Source organism: Panthera leo, chromosome B4 (assembly GCF_018350215.1).
Source record: "Panthera leo isolate Ple1 chromosome B4, P.leo_Ple1_pat1.1, whole genome shotgun sequence".
Taxonomy (NCBI): domain Eukaryota; kingdom Metazoa; phylum Chordata; class Mammalia; order Carnivora; family Felidae; genus Panthera; species Panthera leo.
In genome coordinates this window covers 132,775,066-132,796,049 of record NC_056685.1, presented here as the reverse complement: position 1 = coordinate 132,796,049, position 20,984 = coordinate 132,775,066, and the positions used below count along the sequence as shown (strand labels likewise).

General features: G+C 39.8%; 1 protein-coding gene across 9 annotated transcripts in view; it reads right to left on the bottom strand.

Moving 5' to 3' along the window:
* The window catches only part of TNRC6B (trinucleotide repeat containing adaptor 6B), a 249,751-nt gene that overhangs the window by 154,863 nt on the left and 73,904 nt on the right, over positions 1–20,984 (bottom strand). For 7 of the 9 annotated variants that reach the window (XM_042947896.1, XM_042947883.1, XM_042947884.1 and 4 more), the window contains exon 4: positions 1,173–1,240. The exons of the other annotated variants lie outside the window; for them this stretch is intronic. In XM_042947896.1, coding sequence (XP_042803830.1) covers positions 1,173–1,240 — 68 coding nt within the window. The remainder of the gene's footprint in view (positions 1–1,172; positions 1,241–20,984) is intronic. 9 annotated transcript variants of the gene reach the window in all.

Below are 20,984 nucleotides of genomic sequence, written 5' to 3'. Positions count from 1 at the left end.
TCCTGTGATTTCACTGGGACTAGATGTTTGGCATTCTACTTTGCTAAAGATGAACTGATTCCATGAGCCCATGTAGAATATAAGTGCATTTCACAGAACACAGCAAAGTTAGAATTTATATTGTAAGCTATTTTTAAAACTGCCTGGTTAGCAAATTAAACCAGCTGTGAAAATATCCTGGTTTCCATTCACAACAAATACGAGACAAACATTCTCCTTTAATGAACCTGGCCTCATGGCAGCATAACATATTCCGCATAATTCATTCCTAAGGGTTTCGGAGACATACTTTTCATAAGACAGATCAAAAGTAAACTATTTTCTAGGAAGAAAAAAAAAAGATGAGAGAGGAGTTTCTCCCTACAGATTTTCGGTAAATTCCATGAATCACTTGCTATCCCATTCAACTTAGGAGACTACTGTCTGAATAAAAAATAGTAGTCATGTCAGTATTTCAAGGCAGTCTTAACTGTTTTTCCTTTAAAAGGGCATATGAAACACCAGTCTTCTCTGCAACACAATTTTTCAAGTTCTGTGGCAGAGGGAGGGAAAAAAAATCTATTCCCTGTCACCAAAAAGCTACCCGAGGACTCCCAATTTCAGATTTAAAACTGATCACTCTTTAAGAAGTCAGGGGAGAGATCTTGAATAATTTAGAATGTTGGCTAAGTTATATTATTTATATTCCTGTTCCTTTCGGGAAACAATTTGTTATTTAAACAAAGAACAGGAGTATAAATAACTAAATAGAATAGAATTTCAGGAAGTACATTTCAAATAAATTCACACTTGGAATGCAGGGAAGACAGTCTATTAATTCAGCGTACTTCCTAAGGACATAGCTAAGAAAAGAATATACCATCTTAAACTTTCTTTGGAAATCAACCAGACTGAATTAGTTCAATTTGGAACATCCTGAGCCTTAAAGCCTTTGCTAAAGTGTAACACAAATTTTGATTAGTCAAGTGTGAAAATCTACAAAGCCAACTTTCTTGTCCCTCCAGTTAGTCTGTCTATAAATAGAAACTATGCATTAATAGCCACCAAAGCAACTGGTGAGCTCCACAATGTGCCCAACATATACATCCTCTGCAAACACGCTCTCAGCGTGTTTAACCAAAGTGCTTCTGAAGATCTGTAATAGGACCCTTTTTAAATAAACTGTGACTCACTGTTTGCTTTCTTCACCAGGAGGTGGAGTCTTGCCATGCCCTTCCATTACAAAATCCTCCTGTTCCACCTGCAAAGGCAAGCACCACAGGTCAGAAGTAGTCAGTAACTAAGATGCAACTCACTTAAAGTTCCAGGGCCTGCCCTGTGCAGAACCACATGGCCCCTGTGCTATACTGTCTGGCACAGGAGCCTAGGCCAGTGGCTTTCAATTGCCAAATTTGCTCAAGGCATCTCTCCTTAGGTGCCTAGATTTGCAGAACAGAAAAGGAAACACTGTTGACTTGCAACTTACATAACTGTAACAAAAGTTAACATCCAGAATATAATAAAGAATTGCTAGGAATCAATTAAAAAAAAAAAAGACAACATACTTGAAAGATTTACAAAATAACTGAGTAGGAATTTTAATGAAGAACATGCACAAATGAAAAGATACTCAGTTTCATGTCAACCAGGAAAATGCAAATTACTGCAAATTAATTTCGCCGCTACCAGGTTGGCTAAAATTCAAAAGTTGGGCAATACTGGGACACCTGGGTGGCTCAGTCGGTCAAGCTACCAACTCTGGTTCAGGTCATGATCTTGCGGTTCGTGGGTTCGAGCCCCAAGTCCGGCTCTGTGCTAATAGCTCGGAGCCTGGAGCCTGCTTCAGATTCCGAGTCTCCCTCTCTCTGCCCTTCACTTGCTTGCTCTCTGTCTCTGTCTCTCTCTCTCAAAAATAAATAAAACATTAAAAAATTTGTTTTTAAAGCTGGGCAATACCAAGTGTTGGCAAGGGCACAGAGCAACAGCAACACTCATCCACTCCTGGTGGGAAGGAAAATTGATACAACTACTTTTCAAAAGTTTGCCACTATCTGGTACGCTTGACTATGTATTTACTGTACAAACTAGTGGTCGCACTTCTAGATAAATATTCTAGAAAAACTTTTACACACATATAAAATAGTATTTTTTTAGTATTTTTAATTTTAATAGTATTATTTTTAACAGAAAAAAGAAAAAAAACCCAGAACAAATATCCATCAACAGTAAAATAAATATACACACTATGGTGTTTCCAGACAACAGAATAAACACTATTCTATATAAAAATGACTGACTATAGCTACACACTGCAACCTAGATGTGTTATAAAAACACAGTATTGGGTGAAAAAGCAAATCAGAAAAGAATACACACACAGTATAATTCCATTATATAAGGTTCAAATATAACATTTTAAAACTGTATGTATGTATGAGTATATAGACATGTATGTATATACATAGTTTTTAAAAACTATTTTTAAAAAAGGAATGACATACCAAATTTAGGCTAGAGGTTGTCTTAGGAAGGGAGGGAGGGGATTCAGTAAGGAAGGGGCATGTGGAGGATCCTGGGGTGTGGTTATATTCTATTTCTTGGCCTATGTAGTAGGTAACTAGGTGTTTGTTTTGTAATTATTCTTTTAACTATGTTTCTTTCCTCCCTATGGTTTTCTTCTCAATACAAATTTCAAAGTGAAAAAAAAAAAAGAAAGCATTTTACCATTCCAGATGGCTTATTGACCTGGAAGATCAGTGACCGAGATAGAGCTACCTCCACAAAGGGGACTATTAGTCCCATGAAAACTCCCCCTGAAAGGCATAATTTTAAAAAATCAAACAGATGTACTCAAGGAAACAGACAGGGCTATTCCCAACTCAGAAAAATACAGTCTATTTCTTACAAAACCTAATAATCTGGAAGACAGACAACATACACCATGATGAAACCCAAAGAAAACAAAAGGTTTTCCAATTCTGTCATCTTCTCCACAGTCTCTATTTCCCAAGAATACTAGAGAAGACAGGACAGAGTTTAGAGGCTAAGTTTCAGAAAGGACAGGAAAATCAAGAGGTGTTCATAATTTCCATTAAAAACAGGAGGAGGCATAGGCAAGAGTAATTAAAGACACACACTGTGCATACTGTAAAATTCAAACCAGGTTCTGACTTGAATCTTAGGAAATTCCTGACTCTGCAACGTACTGGACTTAGCCAAGGAGAGGGAGGATTCTCCCATCCTAAGGTTACATTTAGGACGTAAAAACTCTAGAAATAAAAACAGGATTGCAGAGGGAAATTTATGAGGAGCTAGAGATGATCTGGTTGGGTTATAAGAGTGCATACCTATGTTTTAAAAAAAAATCACAATGTACTTAACTATATAAATGTTATGCCTTAATTAGGAAAAACAGGTGACAAACTGTTTAAGTTTGTTAAGCTCCTTGGAACCTCAACCTTCAATCATTTGCTTAAAGACAAGAATGACTATTCTCCCACTTATATATATTATAGAAATTTCTTTGGCCCTTCATCTTTAAGAATGCTGTCTAAAGAATTCTGAATTGTGCATCTTGGCCTCTGCTTAGTTTTTGTTTTTGTTTTTTTTTTTTTAAGGTTTATCTACAATCAATTTCTTTTTTTTTTTTTAATTTTTTTTTTTAACGTTTATTTACTTTTGAGACAGAGAGAGACAGAGGATGAACGGGGGAGGGTCAGAGAGAGAGAGGGAGACACAGAATCTGAAACAGGCTCCAGGCTCCGAGCTGTCAGCACAGAGCCCGACGAGGGGCTCGAACTCACGAGCCGTGAGATCATGACCTGAGCCGAAGTCGGACGCTTAACCGACTGAGCCACCCAGGCGCCCCTACAATCAATTTCTAATGAGAAGTAATGATCAAAGAACCCACAGCTTCTACAATCTCTTCCACGTGGGCTCCCAATCTTTAACCCCAGCCCCCATGTTATGCATACTAGTCCTCCACTTGGATGGCCCAGTAAGTTCCAAAATGAAATAATATCTTTGTCTTTAAACTTCCTCTCCTTTTTATATCCCCTATCTCTGCGAATGGTACCATCATTCACTAAACTCCCCAAACAGGAACCCGATACATGTATCCCCCCACTTTTTGAAAGTTCGTGTTATACCACTTCACTTTTACAAAAGGCCTATTTTCACTAACCAAAAAAAAAAAAAAAAAAAACAAAAAACAAAAACAAAAAAAACACAAAAAAACCTGAAGAGGATTTTTGCTTTTACAAAAAAAGAGGTAAAAAGCCAAACAGCATTCAGCGTTGGTTTTGCAGCCAGCCCGCTGTAGAGGCAGTGCACACCATGAGCCCCAAGAAGGGCACTGCCAAACTCCTTCCCTGAGACTACAGTCAGCATCTCAGCATCCGTGAGCAAGACGTGTCCCAAAGTATCAGAAAAGCCTAGGAGCAGTTATTTTCTGGATTTGGGAATGCTCCAAGATTTTTCCATATAAAGAAATGGTCACTGTTTCTTGGCTTGGTGCAACATTTAGACTTACGAAAGATTTCACAGGAATGCTCTACTTTCTGATAGCAGGGGAAACCTGTCATCACACAAGAATCTAAGGTTCCCTCCTTAACCCCACATCCTATTAATCACCAAGTATTGTGGTTTCCACCTCTTAAATGGCTCTCCCCTCCACCACCCCTTCTTTATTCTCTTTAACTGCCATCATAGTTAAAGGCCAGCTTCTCTAAACCTCACTACTGCACAAGCCTTCTCACTGGTCCTTGTGCTTCCGGGTCCCATTTCATTTTAAGGCATCTTCCAAACCACTTCCATCAAGTGGGCTTTGTAACATGCAAATCTGATTGCATCGCTCCCCTCGAAATTCTTCAGTGGTGCCCCAACACCTATGCTGAGTTCATTTGTCTAAGCCATCTTTTTATCCGCCTCTGCCTCCCCCACCCACTCTGAAGCCCTGGCGGAACATGCAACTCTTTAACCCCCTGTTCATTTACGCATACTGTTAGCATTTGCCTAGCCGCCCCCCCCCCCCCCCCCCCCGGCCTTCTGCCCACATACAATTCAAATTGCTACTCATTCCTTTAAGTGCCAATTCAAATGCTTTTCCCCAGACACGGTCTCCTGCAGCAGGGCTTACACCTCTTCTCAGCCTCCATCATCTCAGGAGGCAATAAAAATGGTCCAGAAAGAACACTGCTCCTTATTGCCACTTCCCGTTCTTTTTTTCTGCAAATTTCAAGAACACAAGGACTTCATGTGATGGTCTCCACCACTCCTCCCCCTTGATCTCATTTGCAGGAGTTTCAAGATTTTTATTCATAAAACTTGCACCATTACCTTCACCTTTCTCCCACTACCATTCATTCATTCATTCAACAAACATTTACTCAGCACATATTACATGCAAGGTGCTGGGCTGAGATAAAGGCGAAGACAGTAGTCTCTGCCCTCAAAAAGCTTGCAGATTAGTGGGGAAGACAACCAAAAACCAGTGGGCACTGTGTGGTGACAGATGGTAACTACACTTGTGAGCACAGCAGAAGTCCAGACGTGTGGATGCTCCAATTAAAAAGACATCACCATCGAGTGTGAAAAAGCAATGCAATCACACAGGAAGGGCGCTTGACTCAGCCTAAAGGAGTCAGACACACCAGACCTACCCTAAGCAGGAGACTGACCTCCTTCCCAATTCAGTGAGGAAGCAGGCAGGACCTGGACTGCTCCACACTGAGGTTTGTCACAGAAACCTCCCGCCCTCCGTGTGAACCTGTGAAGAGCCACTGCAACTCCTACGTCTGCTGTTCTCTGTCCTCAAGAGTCCACTCAGAGCCTCCTGGCAGGCATTTCAGTGATTCTTCTCCTGGACACCGACTTGTTGTTAGGATGTTTCTGTCTTACCAATCCCTTACCTTTCTCTCTTCTGCTCCAGGAGTGCAGAGCATAGCTGGAGGAAGTCACAAAACTGGTTCCTTTTCAAATGTACGCCAGTTCACTTCCCCTCAGTGCTCACATGGCAGCACCTGGCCTGTAAGGCCCTTCTTCGTCTTTTCTGCGGACTGTTACTCAGTCTTCAAAGACTGGTTCAAAAGTTACTTTCTCTAGGAGGCACTTTCGACAACTACCACTGCCTCCTCCAACCTCCCAAGGTGTTCCTTCCCATTTACCCTGCAAGGCCCAGCCAACAGCTGCGGCCCTTTGTTCACCCACTTCCCCTCTGCTGGAGAGCCTTGAAGGGGAACAATGGGATCTTTGTGTATCCCAGAACCTAACACAACCCTTCTAGTGGGTCATTCATCCGACATACCTTCTGAATGCCTTCCCTGTGCTAAGTAAGCGCTGGGTTGAATAACTGAATGAATGAACGTCTGACCTCCTACACCACCGTCCTCACTCATTTATTCTGAACCTATTCCACTCTCCTCCAGACTCCAAACCCATCCATCAGGCATCCTCCCTAGCCTGTCCTTTCTGAAGAGGACAATGCAGAAGAAGATCATCCTGAAAGCCTATCTCACACAAAGCCCCTGTTTTCCCGTCAGGATTGTGCAGATGAGTCTTCACCTTCACCCACTGCCCCCTCTCCCCTGCTCAGCAAGGCTCCCCTCACCACTTATATTCTACATTCATGACCTGCGTCACAACACCTCCTCCGGGACCTTACCGTCTAAGGAAGTCTTTCTCCCTTTCTACCAAATCCAACTCCTCAAATGACGAATACGTTATAAGCTCTTCTATTCTGAAAAATTATTTTTGGCTTTGTGATACCCTCCAAATATCCTCTTGTTTTTAGCCTTTCCTTTACTATCCAAATTATTAAATAGACTACACTCCATTACTTTCATGTTCTCATCACTGATCTGATAAAAAAAAAAGTTATCGAGGTACTACATACATGTGATTTTAAGTCAAATAATACCACCAAGCTTACAAATAAAAACAACACTCTCCTCTGCTGCCCTCCGACCCAGACCACTCCCCGTGCCTCCCCCGCCACCCCACCACACACGGATCTCTTTTCCCCCGTCCTTCCAACAGAAGACACCATTTTTGTCCAAATCAATATTCAGTGCTAACAGTACTATAACTAAGTAAATAACAGAGACAGCTGAATCATACGGAACGGTATAATCAAATTTGCTTTTCTTGTACAATTCTTTGTTTTCCCCAGAACTAACAATTACTACTTTCTTTCAGTTTGGGGGAGACTTAGTATTTATTATGTATTTTTCACTAATTCATCCTCAAACTCTCCAACAGAGTTGTAAATCTCCTCTTAATAAATTCAAACACTTCAGGTAATCTATCAATTTCATTCCAGTCTTGGAGACATTCCTCAGGGGTTTTCTCATGTTCCAGTCTAGATTGTTTGCTTTCTAGGCCGCTAAATTGCTGACACTTTGCCAGGGATGTCTTTTCCCCTTCAGCTCTGAAATTCCTGGCTCTCTCTCCTACCCTGGAGCATCTGTTCCCCAGATCCTTTGTCTTCTTTTATGGTTTAGTCTCTGGTTTAGGTGGAACATATATTCTAGTGAATGCCTGACAAAAGGTATATGGAAAGTAAAATTTTTGATCTCTTGAATGACTGAAATGTCCTTATTTTATCCATATATATTACTGACATTTGGAATATTTTTTTAACCCACATACATAATCAAATTAGAAGTTCAAGTTAGTAGGAGCGCCTGGGTGGCTCAGTCGGCTGAGTGTGTGACTTCAGCTCAGGTCACGATCTCATGGCTCATGGGTTCGGGCACCGCATCGGGCTCCGCGCTGACAGCTTGGAGCCTGGAGCCTGCTTTGGATTCTGCGTCTCCCTCTCTCTCTGCCCTCCCCCACTCGTGCTAGTCTCTCTCTCCCTGAAGAATAAACATTCAAAAGTATTTAAAAAATAAACAAAAAAGTTCAAATTAGTAAATCTTTCTCCCTCCAAAATTTTGAAGCCACACTTCATTGTCTTCTAGTTCCCAGAGATGCAATATAGAAATCTGACAATATTCTAAATCCTAACGTTTTGGCCATGACCTGTTTCTTCTCCAGAAACTTGTAGGGTCTTTCACTTCTCCTCAGTGTTACACAAATGCAAACCTCGAAGTATGGTTCTTTTTTTTTTATTTATTCAGCTTCTGGGTAGGTACTTGCAATCTAGAAACTCGGGTTCTTCAGGTTTGGGGCATTTTCTCTACTTATTTATTTGACAATTTTATCCCCTCCAGGAATTCCTTCTTCAATGTTGAATTTACAGGATTGATCCATGAATTTTATTTTCTCTCCACTTGTATCTCTTTGACTTTTTCTTTTACTACCTGGAGATTCTCTCAACTTTACCTTCCAATACTTCTAATTTTTAAAAGAATTTGTTATTGTGACTTAGTTTTTGAAAGCTTGTTCTCTGAAGTCTTTTTTTTACAGTCCTATTTTTGTTCCATGATTATAATACCAACTCTTATCTCTGAAAATATTGTTTTGTTTTGTTTTAATTTTCTTTCACTCTCTATATTACCTTGTTTCCTCTACATTCCTCTTTCATGTTTGCTTTGGTCGCTATCTTCCAGTCATAGGTTTTTATCAGATGTCTGATTATCTATGATTATCTACTGATATTTATTTTTAATTTTTAATTGTATTACTTTTTTTTAAATGTTTATTTTTGAGAGAGAGACAGAGCATGAGCAGGAGAGGGGCAGAGAGAGAGAGAGGGAGACACAGAATCCGAAGCAGGCTCCAGGCTCTGAGCTGTCAGCACAGAGCCCGACGCGGGGCTCGAACTCACGGACTGTGAGATCATGACCTGAGCCGAAGTCGGATACTTAATTGACTGAGCTTCCCAAGCGCCCCTTATTTATTATTTTTTAAAGGAGATGGAGGTTTATTGAATACACTGCAAGGGAGCAGTGGGCAGGACAGCAAAGGAGAGAGGATCTGCAGTGATCTGCTGATATTTAAGAGATAAGCCTGAAAGGGGCACCTGGGTGGCTCAGTTGGTTGAGTGTCGACTCCTGATCTAGGCTCAGGTCGTGATCTCACAGTTCATGGGTTTGAGCCCCGCATTGAGTTCTGTGCTGATGGCACAGAGCCTGCTTGGGATTCTGTCTCTTCTTCTATCTACCCCTATACTGCTTGTGCACACGTGTGCATGCTGTCTCAAAACAAACTTAAACAATTTTTTTTTTTAATGAGCAACTTTTTACTCCTGCTCCCCCTCCCTGGGCAACCACTAACATGCTTTCTGTCATTATAGATTAGTTTGCATTTTCTAGAGTGTATATACAGGTAATCACTGGGACATACTTTTTTTTTTTTTTTTGGTCTGGCTTCTTTTGATCAGAATTATTCTGAAATTCATCCATACAGTTTCATGTATCAGTAGTTCACTTCCCTCTTATAGGGAGCACTACTCCACTGCATAGAATCTACCACAATTTGTCAGTCACCTGTTGATGGGTGGCTGGGTTGTTTCCAGACTTGGGCTACTGCAAAAAGCTGCTATGAACATTCATTTAGAAGTTTTTGTACACTTTCTTTTTCACTGGGTACTTAGCAGTGTATATTAGTTTGCTAGGGATGCCATGACAAGGTACCACAGATTGTATGCTTTCAGGAACAGCAATGTATTGTCTCACACAGATCTGGAAGCTAGAAGTGGGAAATGAAGATTTTGCCAGTGCTGGTTCCTTTGGAAGGCCGTGAGGGAAAGATCTGTCCCAGGCCTCTCCCCTTGGCTTGCAAATGGCCGTCTTCACGTTCACATGGCGTTCTCCCTGTGTTTGTGTCTCTCTGTCTAAATTTCCTCTTTTTATAGACACTAGTCACACTGGATTATGGCCTACCCTAATGACCTATTTTAATTTGATTACCTCTGCAAAGTCCCTAACTCCAAGCAAGGTCACATTCTGAGGTAACGGGAGTTAAGGCTTCCAACGTGTAAACTGGCACAGGAGTGGGGGCGGGGGAGTGAACAGGGAACACAATTCAGCCTCTAACAGTGGAACAGTTGGATCATAGGGTAGTGATATGTTTAACTTTTTAAGAAACAGTCTCTGTATTCCAAAGTGGCTGTAGCATTTTATCTCCCCACCAGCAGAGTATGAGAGTTCCAGTTCTTCCATATCTTACCAACACCCAGGTCTTCCTTTTCTTTTAATGTTTTATTTATTTTTGAAGAGAGATCACGAGTGGGGGAGGGTCAGAGAGACAGGAGGACAGAGGATTCTAAGTGGTCTCCACACTGACAGCAGCGAGCCCAATGAGGGGTTTGAACTCACTAACCTGGAGATAACTCTGAGCAGAAGTTGGACACTTAACCAACTGAGGCACCCAGACGCCCCAGTAAGTCTTTTTAACTTTAGCTACTCTAACTGCTTTTTTATTTTTTAAGTTTAATTTATTTATTTTTGAGAGAGAGAGAGAGAGAGAGAGAGAGATACAGTAATCAGGAGAGGGGCAGAAAGAAAGAATCCCAAACGGGCTCCGCACTGTCAGCGCAAAGCCTGACACAGGGCTTGAACCCATGAACTGTGAAATCAGGACCTGAGTGGAAACCAAGAGTTGGATGCTTAACTGACTGAGCCACCCAGGCGCCCCTCTAATTGTGGTTTTAATTGCATTGACATTGAACATCTTTTCATGAGTTTCTTTGCCATCCATTCTTTGGTAAAATGCTGTTCAAATTTTTTACCATTCTTTTAAGCAGATTTATTTTTCTCTCTCTCTCTCTTTTTTCTAAAGTAAGCTCCACACCCAATGTGGGGCTTGAACTCATGACCCCAAGATCAAGAGTTGCATGCTCTATCAACAGAGCCAGCCAGGTGTCCCGAAGCATCTTTACTGAGATACAATTTACATGCCATAAAGTTCACCTGTTTAAAATATATAATTCAATAGTTTTTAATATATTTACAGAGTTGTGCACTGATCACCACAATCTAATTTTAGAACATTTCTATCATCCCAAAAAGGAAATTTGTCCTTATTGACAGTCACTCCCCATTTTGCCCTCCCTTCATCCTTCTTTCCAGCACCAGATAACCACGAACCTGCTTCCTGTCTCTACAGATCGGCCTATTCTGAACATTTCATATATAAATGAAGTCATACAATATGTGGTGTTTTGTGTCTGTCTGCTTTCACTTGGCATAATGTTTTCAAGTTTCATCCATATTGTATCATATATCAGTACTTCATTCCATTTTATGGCTTAATACTGTCCCATTGTATAGATATACCATATTTTGTTTACATCACCAGTTGATGGATATTTTGATTGTTTCCACTTTTTTGCTATTGTAAATAATGCTGTTATAAACACTTGTATACAAGTTTCTGTGTGGACACAAGCTGTCATTTTTCTTGGGTGAATACCTAGGAGTGGGATTGCTGGGTCATACGAGAACTGTATGTTTAACTTTTTGAAAGCCTACCAAACTGTTTCTCAAAGTGGATGCACCGTTTGACATACCCACCAGCAGTGTCCAATGGTTCTAATTCTCCACATCCTCAACCACACTTGTTATCACCTGTCCATTTGATAACAGCCATCCCAACGGGTGTGAAGTGCTATGTCACTGTGGTTTTGATTGTAGTTCCTTAATGAGTAACGATGCTGAGCATCTTTTCATGCGCTTATTGGCCAATTGTGTATCTTCTTTGGATAAATGTCTTCCAATTCTTTGCTCATTTTTTAAAATTGGGTTATTTGTTTTCCTATTACTGAGCTTTCAAAGTTTTTAACAGATTTAATAGATTCTAGATACTAATCCTTATTTGGGCAGATGCTGTGCATGTGTTTCCTCCCAATCTGTGGCTTGCCTTCTTATTCTAACAGCATCTTTCAAAGAGCAGAAGTTTGCTGTGAGATCTAAGAAATCTTTGCCTAACCACAGATTTTCTCTTACATCTTCTTCTAGAAGCATTATAATTCTAGATTTTACATTTAGATCTAAGATCCATTTTCAGTTAATTTTTATATATGCTATAAGGTCTAGATGTATGTTTATTTTTTGCATATGGATATCCAACTGTCCTAACACCATTTGTTGAAAAAAAAAATCCTTTCTCCATTGAATTGCCTCCACAAAATTGCCTTTGTCAAAGATCACTTGTCCATATATATGTGGGTTTATGTTGGGATCTCTCTTCTGCTCCACTGGTCTCTGTCTTTTTTCCAATACCACAGGGTCTTTATTGCTGTAGCTTTATAGTAAGTTCTGAAATCAGGAAGTATTAGCACTCCAACTTTGTTCAACTCAAAAGCTGCTTTGATTATTATTATGGGTTGAATAGTGTCCCCCCCACCAAAAAAAGAAAAAAGATACACTGGAGTTCTAACCTCCAATACTTCAGAACATGATCTTATTTGGAGATGGGGTCTTTACAGAGGTAACTATAAAGTTATTAGGGTGGACTCTAATCCAGTATGACCGTGTCCTCTTATACAAAGGGTGAAATTTGGACACAAAGACAGATGCGCACGCAGGAAGAATGCCATGTGAAGACTGGGTTATACTGCAACAAGTCAAGAAACTAGAAGAGAAGGCAGAAATCAGAAGCTAAGAGAGAGGCCTGGAAAAGACCCTCCCCTAGTCCCTTCACATGGAACATAGCCCTGCCAACACCTTGACCTTGTACTTCAGGCCTCTAGGACTGTGAGACAATACATTTCTGTTGTTTAAGTCACTCAGTTTGTGGTACTTTGTTAGAGCAACCCTAGCAGACTACTACAGCTGTTCTATGCCCTATGCATTTCCATATGAATTTTAGAAATCAGCTTTTTCACAAAAAGAGTCTGCTAGGATTTTGATAGGGATTGGACTAACTCTTAGCAACAGCTAAACAATATTGAATCTTTTTTTTTTAAGTTTATTTATTCATTTTGTGAGAGAGAGAGAGAGAGAGAGAAAGAGAGAGAAAGAGAAAACACGAGAGGGGGAGGGGCAGAGAGAGGGAGAAAGAGAATCCCAAGAAGGCTCTATGCTCTTAGTATGGAGCCTGACTCAGGGCTTGATCCCACAAGCTGTGAGATCATAACCTGAGCTAAAATTAAGAGTCGGATGCTTAACTGACTGAGCCACCAGGCGCCCCAACAATATCGAATATTCTGACCTATAAACAGGTATATCTCTCCTTTTATTTAGGTTGACTTTATTTTCTCTCAGCAATGTTTTGTGGTTTTCAGTGGTGGTGAAACATTCTGTGTTTTTTGTGGTCACAGCAGACATCTTTTCTCATTGTTCTTCATCTAAGAAGTAAATCATTCAGTCTTTCACCATTAAGTTTAATGTCAACTGTAGGATTTTCATGAAAGCCCTTTATCAGGTCAAATAGTTCCTTTCTATTCCTAGCTTGCTGACACTTTTTTTTTTTTTTTTATCAGGAATGGATGTGGCATTTGTCAAATGCTTTTTCTGCATCTTTTGAGTGGATCCTAGGGTTTTTCTTTTTTAATTTGTTAACATGATGAATTACACATTGATTGATTCTTGTATGTTCAACCAACCTTGCATTCCTGGGGGAAATCCTACCTGGTCATGTGTTATACTATATATTCAAATTCTGTTTATAATTGTTGCACCTACTTCATGAAAGACACTGTTCTGTAGTTTTCTCGCAATGTCTTTGGTTTTGGTATCAGAGTAATCCTGACCTCACAAAAGGAGTTGGGAAGTATCCCCCTCTCTTCAAGTGAGATTATACTAATTTACATACAACATAAGAACCTACAATAGTATTCTTCTACCTTCCCGTCTTGGACTTTATGCTACTGTTATTGTACATTATACAGATATCAACACACAACGCATCTGCAGAACTTTTGTTCAAACAATTCCCTTTTTAAAAGGTTTAAATAATAGAAAAAGTCTTCTATATCTACCCATGTAGTTTCCATTTCCTGAGCTCTTCATTTCTTTGTGTAGATTCATATTTCCATCTGGTATCCCTTTCAGTCTCCCTTTCACATTTCCTATAGTATGGGTATGCTGATGATGAATTATTTCAGCTTTTGTGTTTGAAATAGACTTTAGGGGCACCTGGGTGGCTCAATTGCTTAAGCGTCCGACTTTGGTTCAGGTCATGATCTCACGGTCTGTGGGTTCGGGCCCCGTGCTGGGCTCTGTGCTGACAGCTCAGAGCCTGGAGCCTGCTTGGGGTTTTGTGTCTCCCTCTCTCTCTTCTCCTCCCCCGCTTGTGTTCTATCAAAAAAAAGTAAACATTAAAAAAAAAAGAAAGAAATAGATTTTATTTAGCCTTCATTCTTGAAAGAAATTTCACTGCTTATAGAATTCAAGGTTAACAGTTTTTCTTTCAGTACTTTAAAGACCGCTGCATTGTTTTTAAAGGCAAATTCTTATCTTTGTTCCTCTGTTAACAGTGTCCATTGTCTTTTGGTTTTAAGATTTTCTCTATCGCTCATTTTGAGTAACTTGATTATGATGTGCTTTAGTGTGGTATTCTTCATCTGTCAAGAACATATAACTTCTTTTTTATTTTTTTAAGGGACATATAACTTCTTGGATCTGTGGGTTTACAGTTTTTATCAAATTTGGGGCCATTATTTCTTAGATTTTTCTTTTCTACTTCCTTCCCTCTTCTTCAGAGACTACAGTTACACTTACATTAGATAGACTGTCTGAAGTTTTGTACAGCACCCTCATCATCTTTCCATATTTTGTTCTTTACTCTTTTTCCTGTGTTTCATATTGGATATTTTCTATTAGCATGACTTTAAATTCTCTAATCTTTTATTCTGCAATGTCTAATCTGTCACTAATCTCATCCAGTATATTTTTCATCTCAGACATTATAGTTGTAAACTCTAGAAACATTTTTAAATTTTATTTATTTACTTATTTTAGAGAGCATGCAATGGGGGAGATGGGCAGAAGGAGAGAAAGAATCTTATGCAGGCTCTACGCTCAGCACAGAGCCCAATGCAGGGTTGATCCCATAACCCTGGGATCATGACTTGAGCCAAAATCAAGAGTTGGACACGCAACCAACTGAGCCACCCACATACCCAACTCTAGAAATTTGATTTGAGTCTTATCTTCACATTTCTACTTGACTTCTTAAATATCTGAATACAATTATAGTAAGTATTTTAATATTCTTGTCTGCTAATTTTAATCTGTGTCAGTTGTGGGTTGATTTCAACAGATTTTTTTTCCTTCACTATGGTCTGTATTTTCCTGGGTTTTACGTGTCTGAGGATCTTTGCTTGGATACCGGATATTACAAATTTTACACTGCTGAGTACTGAATATTTTGTATTCCCATTTACAAATATTCCAAAAATATTTTTGAGCTTTGTTCTAGAACACAGATTACTTTGAAACAGTCTGTTCCTTTTGTGTCCTATATATATATATATATATATATATATATATATATACACACATATATATATATATACACACACACACATATATATAAAATATGTATAATACATGTTTATATGTGTATATGTATGTATGTATATATATGTGTGTGTGTGTATATATTTATATATATATATATATATATATATATATATATATATATACACATATCCATCTATCTATATTTTGTCTACTTTTAAGTGGTTATTTCCAGTGGGAGGGTAAAATCTGTCCCTGATACTCCATCTTGCCCAGTAGCAGAAGTCCCAATGGATTTTTGAAAAATTATGGTGTCTTAGGAGAACCTGGCTGGCTCATTCGGTGGAGCATGCAACTCTTGGTGTCAGGGTTATAATTTCGAGCCCCATGTTGGGTATAGAGATGACTTAAAAATAAAATCTTTTTAAAATTGTGGTATTTTAACCATTTTTACGCATGCAGTTCAATGGCATTAAGTATGTTCACATTGCTGTGCAACCATCACCAGCATACATCTCTGGAATTTTTCTCATCTTTCCAAACTGAAACTTTATACTTTCTCTTCCCCTCTCCCTTCAGTCCCTGGCAACCACCACGCTGTTCTCTGTTTCTATGAGGCACCACCCTAGGCACCTTATACAAATAAGAATCATGCAGGATTTGTCCTTTGGTGACTGGCTTATTTCACTAAGCATAATGTCTTCAAGGTTCATGCGTGTTGTAGCAGGTGTCAGAATTTTCTTCCTTTTTAAGGCTAAAGCTTATTCCATTGTTGGGATATACCACTTTTTGTTTATCCATTCATCCACCAAGCGACACTGGGTTGGTTTTACTTCTTGGCCACTGTAAATAAGGCGGCTACGAACATAGGTATGCAAATATCTGACAGAGTCCGTTTTCGATGCTTTCTTCTTTTTTTAAATTAAGCTTTTAATTTTAATTGCAGTATAGTTAACATACAGTGTTATATCACTTTCAAGTATACACTACAGTGATTCAACAATTAATTCTATACGTTACTTAGTGTAATGTCATCTTTCTTTCAATTCTTAGTGATTTTATTACTAAGTGGAATATCCTTGCCACTTAGCATCTCTATTTCTCCTTGTCCGCTATGTAACAGTTGACGTAGTAGCCATCATTCAAAGAGCCACCCATTTAAAATCTCCTCTGCCTTGTACTAGACTACACTCTCCATTTCTTTTCTTCTCTCTCACCCAATCTTAGAGCCTTTGAATTTATGCCTTTGCCTTAGGAATATTCTCTCATATCATCACATGGAAGCTTCCTTCATATCCTTGAGGCATCAGCTCAAGCGCATCTCTCTGAACAGACCTTCTCTGACCACCCAGCTAAAATAGCTCCCCACTCAGTCACTCTGGCTTAACACATATCACCGCCTAAAAGGAAAGCTTACTTATGTGTTTGTTGTCTATCTCCCCCAACCAAAAATGCAAACTTCCTGGTACAGAGATTCTTGACTGTCTTGTTCACTATAAACCTGGCACAAAAAGTTGTTTGATAAATATTTCCTGACTCTAACTTGCTAATCTCTGCTTCTCTTTCTTAACTGCTCTCCAAACATCTATTTCCCCAGGTTCTGTCACTGAACCCATGTCTTCACATTTTGCCACAGAAATTTCTCTAACCTCACGGTTTCAACTGTTCCATTTGAATGATTCTCTCCAATTCAGTTATTTTCAGCCCTGAATCATCCTGTTTCCAGCCTCCTGGTTTCACCTGGCTGCCACACACTGCCACAAAGACACTATCTCAAATTCTGTTTAACACAGAATTCATCCTACCCTCCCCCCACCTGTTTCTTCTCTCATGTTTCCTATTCTTTTTTTAATTTTTTAAAAAATGTTTTATTTATTTTTGAGACAGAGACAGAGCGCGAGCAGGGGAGGGGCAGAGCGAGAGACACAGAATCCGAAGGAGGCTCCAGGCTCTGCGCTGTCAGCACACAGCCCAATACAGGGCCCGAACTCACAAACCACTAGATCTGGACCTGAGCCGAAGTCGGACGCTTAACCAGCTGAGCCACCCAGACGCCCCTCGTGTTTCCTATTTTTTTTTTTTTTTTTTTTTAATGTTTATTTATTTTGACACAGAGAGAGACAGAGCATGAACGGGGGAGGGTCAGAGAGAGGGAGACACAGAATCCGAAACAGGCTCCAGGCTCTGAGCTGTCAGCACAGAGCCTGACGCGGGGCTCGAACTCACGGATCGCAAGATCGTGACCTGAGCCGAAGTCGGACGCTTAACCGACCGAGCCACCCAGGCGCCCCTCGTGTTTCCTATTTTTAACAGCAGCACCCTCTTTCTTCCAGTCACTCAGCTTAAAGTCTTGATGTCATTATTGATATCTCCTTTTCCTTTTTCCTCCACATCAAATTAATTGCTAAATCCTATCCATGTTTTTAAAAGAAAGCATGCAGGGGCAGCTGGCTGGCTCAGTAGGTGAAGCATAAGACTCTTGATCTTGGGGTTGTGAGTTTGGGCCCCACGGTGGGTGTAGAGGTTACTTAAAAATAAAATCTTTAGGGGCATCTGGATGGCTCGGTTGGTTAAGTGTCCGACTTTGGCCTAGGTCATGATCTCACAGTTCCTCAGTTCGATTCCTGTATTGGGCTCTGTGCTACAGCATAGAGACTGAAGCCTGTTTCAGGTTCTTTTTTTTTTTTTTTTTTTTTTTTTTTAATGTATGTTTATTTTTGAGAGAGAGAGAGGGAGAGAGAGAGCGCACAAGCCAGGGAGGAGCAGAGAGAGACATGGAGACATAGAATCTGAAGCAGGCTCCAGGCTCCAAGCTGTCAGTGCAGAGCCCCACACAGGGCTCGAACACCCAAGCTATGAGATCATGACTGGAGCCGAAGTCAGACGCTTAACCGACAGAGCCACCCAGGTGCCCCAAGCCTGTTTCAGATTATGTGACTCCCTCCCCCTCTCTGCCCCTCCCCAACTCCTGCTCTCTCTCTCTCTCTCTCTCTCTAAACATTAAATAATAAATAAATAAATAAATAAATAAATAAATAAAATCTCATTAAAAAAAAGAAAGGAAAGCATATATATTTCCTAACTATAAAGCTAAGGACAACTAATATAGTGGATGACAGGAACAATATTCAAGATGGTCTTAGCAGACTAAGAGGAAGGCAGAAGCTCCTAATATTGGTCTCTTTTAAACTGAGGTACAATTCACAGAAAAATACATAAACTGTTAAGTGTAGTGCTCAGTGGATTTTAGATACAATTGTACCCGTGTAACTACCCCACGGATGAAGACAGCAGATGTCCATCTCCCCAGAATACTCCCACAAGCCTCTTCTCTTGGATACTCTCATACACACCCCGGGGAATGATTCTATCGCTGAGGATGAGTTTTACATGTTCATAAACTTTACATAATTAGAATCTGGGAGAATGTACACTTTTGTTCCCATCTTTTTCCGGTCAATATAATGTTTTTGAGATTCATGCATGTTTTTATGGGAATCAAAAGTCTAATTTTTTAAATGTTTATTTTTGAGAGACAGAGTGTGAGTGGGGGAGGGGCAGAGAGAGGGAGATACAGAATCCAAAATAGGCTCCAGGCTCTGAGCTGTCAGCACAGAGCCCGATACAGAGCTCGAACTCATGGCCTGTGAGATCACGACCCAAGCCGAAGTCAGACGCTTAACTGACTGAGCCACCCAGGCGCCCCTCAAAAGTCTAATTTTTAAGCTTAGTAGTATTTCACTGAACATACTATAATTCATTTATTTATTTACTTGTTGATGGACAGTTAAGCTATATCTGGTTTGGGGCTGTTACAAATAAAGTTACCACAAATATTCTCACACGTCTCTTTGTGGACATATGCAGTCATGTGTATTAGGTACATACTTAGAAGCAGAACATCTGGCTTATAGGGTAGGCATATGTTTAACTCGATCAGAGATTTGAGAAAGTTTCTGAAGTAGTTATACCAGTTTATACTCCTCCCAACAATGTACGAGAGTTGCGTTGCTCCACATCCTTTGACACTTGGTATGGCCAATCTTTCAAATTTTGGTGAGTGTGTAATACCACATTAGTTTTAACTTACACTTCCCTCGTGAATAATGTTGAATATCCTATTTTTATGGCCATTTGCATATCTTATTTTGTGAAATATCTATTTATGTCTTTTGTCCAGAGTTTTTACCTTTCTTATTGATTTTTAGGAATTCTATATATATTCTAGATATGAGACCTTTATTAGATAAATGTATTGCAAGTGTTTTCTCCAAGTCCGTAGCTTTTCCACATTCTTAATGTTGTCAGTGTATTAGCAGATGTTTAATTTTTTGTAATGAAATTCCACTGAAGAACTGTTCTTAAAGAATTAAAAAAATTTTTTTTAATGTTTATTTTTGAAAGAGACAGAGCACAAGCAGGGGAGGGGCAGAGAGAGCGGGGGACACAGAATCTGAAGCAGGCTTCAGGCTCTGAGCTGTCAGCACAGATGTGGGGCTAGAACTCATGGACCACGAGATCATGCTCTAAGCCACAGTTGGTCGCTTAACCGACTGAGCCACCCAGGCGCCCCTAAATCACTATTCTTTTTTATGGTTAGTGCTTTTTACAATCTACTTAAGATCACAGAGACATCTCTTACGTTGTCTTCCAAAAGCTTTACAGTTTCAGCCTATGATCCATCTCAAATTAGGTTTTATGTGTGATGTAATCACACATAATCACATACACAGTAATCATGGTTCATGTATTTCCATATGGTTACCTGGTTGCTCCAGCACCATCTGTTGAAAGATCTTCCTTTCCCTCACTGGATTAGTCTTTTGAAAAACCTTTTTTTAAAATTCTGAAGTCTTATACTTTAGGTTTAAAAGAATCAATCGTAGGGGTGCCTGGGTGGCTCAGTTGGTTAAGCGTCCAACTCCTGATCTCAGCTCAGGTCTTGATCTCAGAGTCTTAAGTTCAAGCCCAGCATTGGGCTCCTCACTGGGCGTGGAGTCTACTTAAAAAAAAAAAAAAAATCAGGAGCGCTGGGATGGCTGAGTCGGTTAAACCTCTAACTCCTGATTTCAGCTCCAGTCATGATCTCAAGCATTCATGGGTTCAAGCTCCACACTGGGCTCTGCACTGGTGGTGCAGAGACCACTTGGGAGACTCTCTGCCCCTCCCCTGCTCATGCTCTTCCTCAAAATTAGTAAGTAAAGTTAAAAAAAAAACCAATTGTACAACTACAGGATGGGCAAGACCAGTATAAAAGCAGTGTAGTGGATAATGTGGTTGACTTTGAGACACTGAAGCACTTCCTCTTTAGCAACAAGACCTAGAAATTTTAGCTAACACAAATTCTAACATCATTTGAAGCTTATTGTGGCCATGCCATTAAATTCTGGTCAAAGAAATACAAAAGCACAGTTGAGTGTGCAACTTCCAAGGGAAGTGACGAGTTCTCTTTTTTTTTTGCTAAATGGAATACAAATGTGATGGTTGGGGCTACAGAGAAAGCAGAATTTTCTATTTTTATAGAAAATTTTTAAGATATAGAAAAAAGTCCAGAAAATAAAATAACAAACACAACTATGTAACCACCACTCAGATTTAACATATTTGCTTCATAGCATTTGCTTCAGATATCTCTTTTTTATAATGTTTATTATT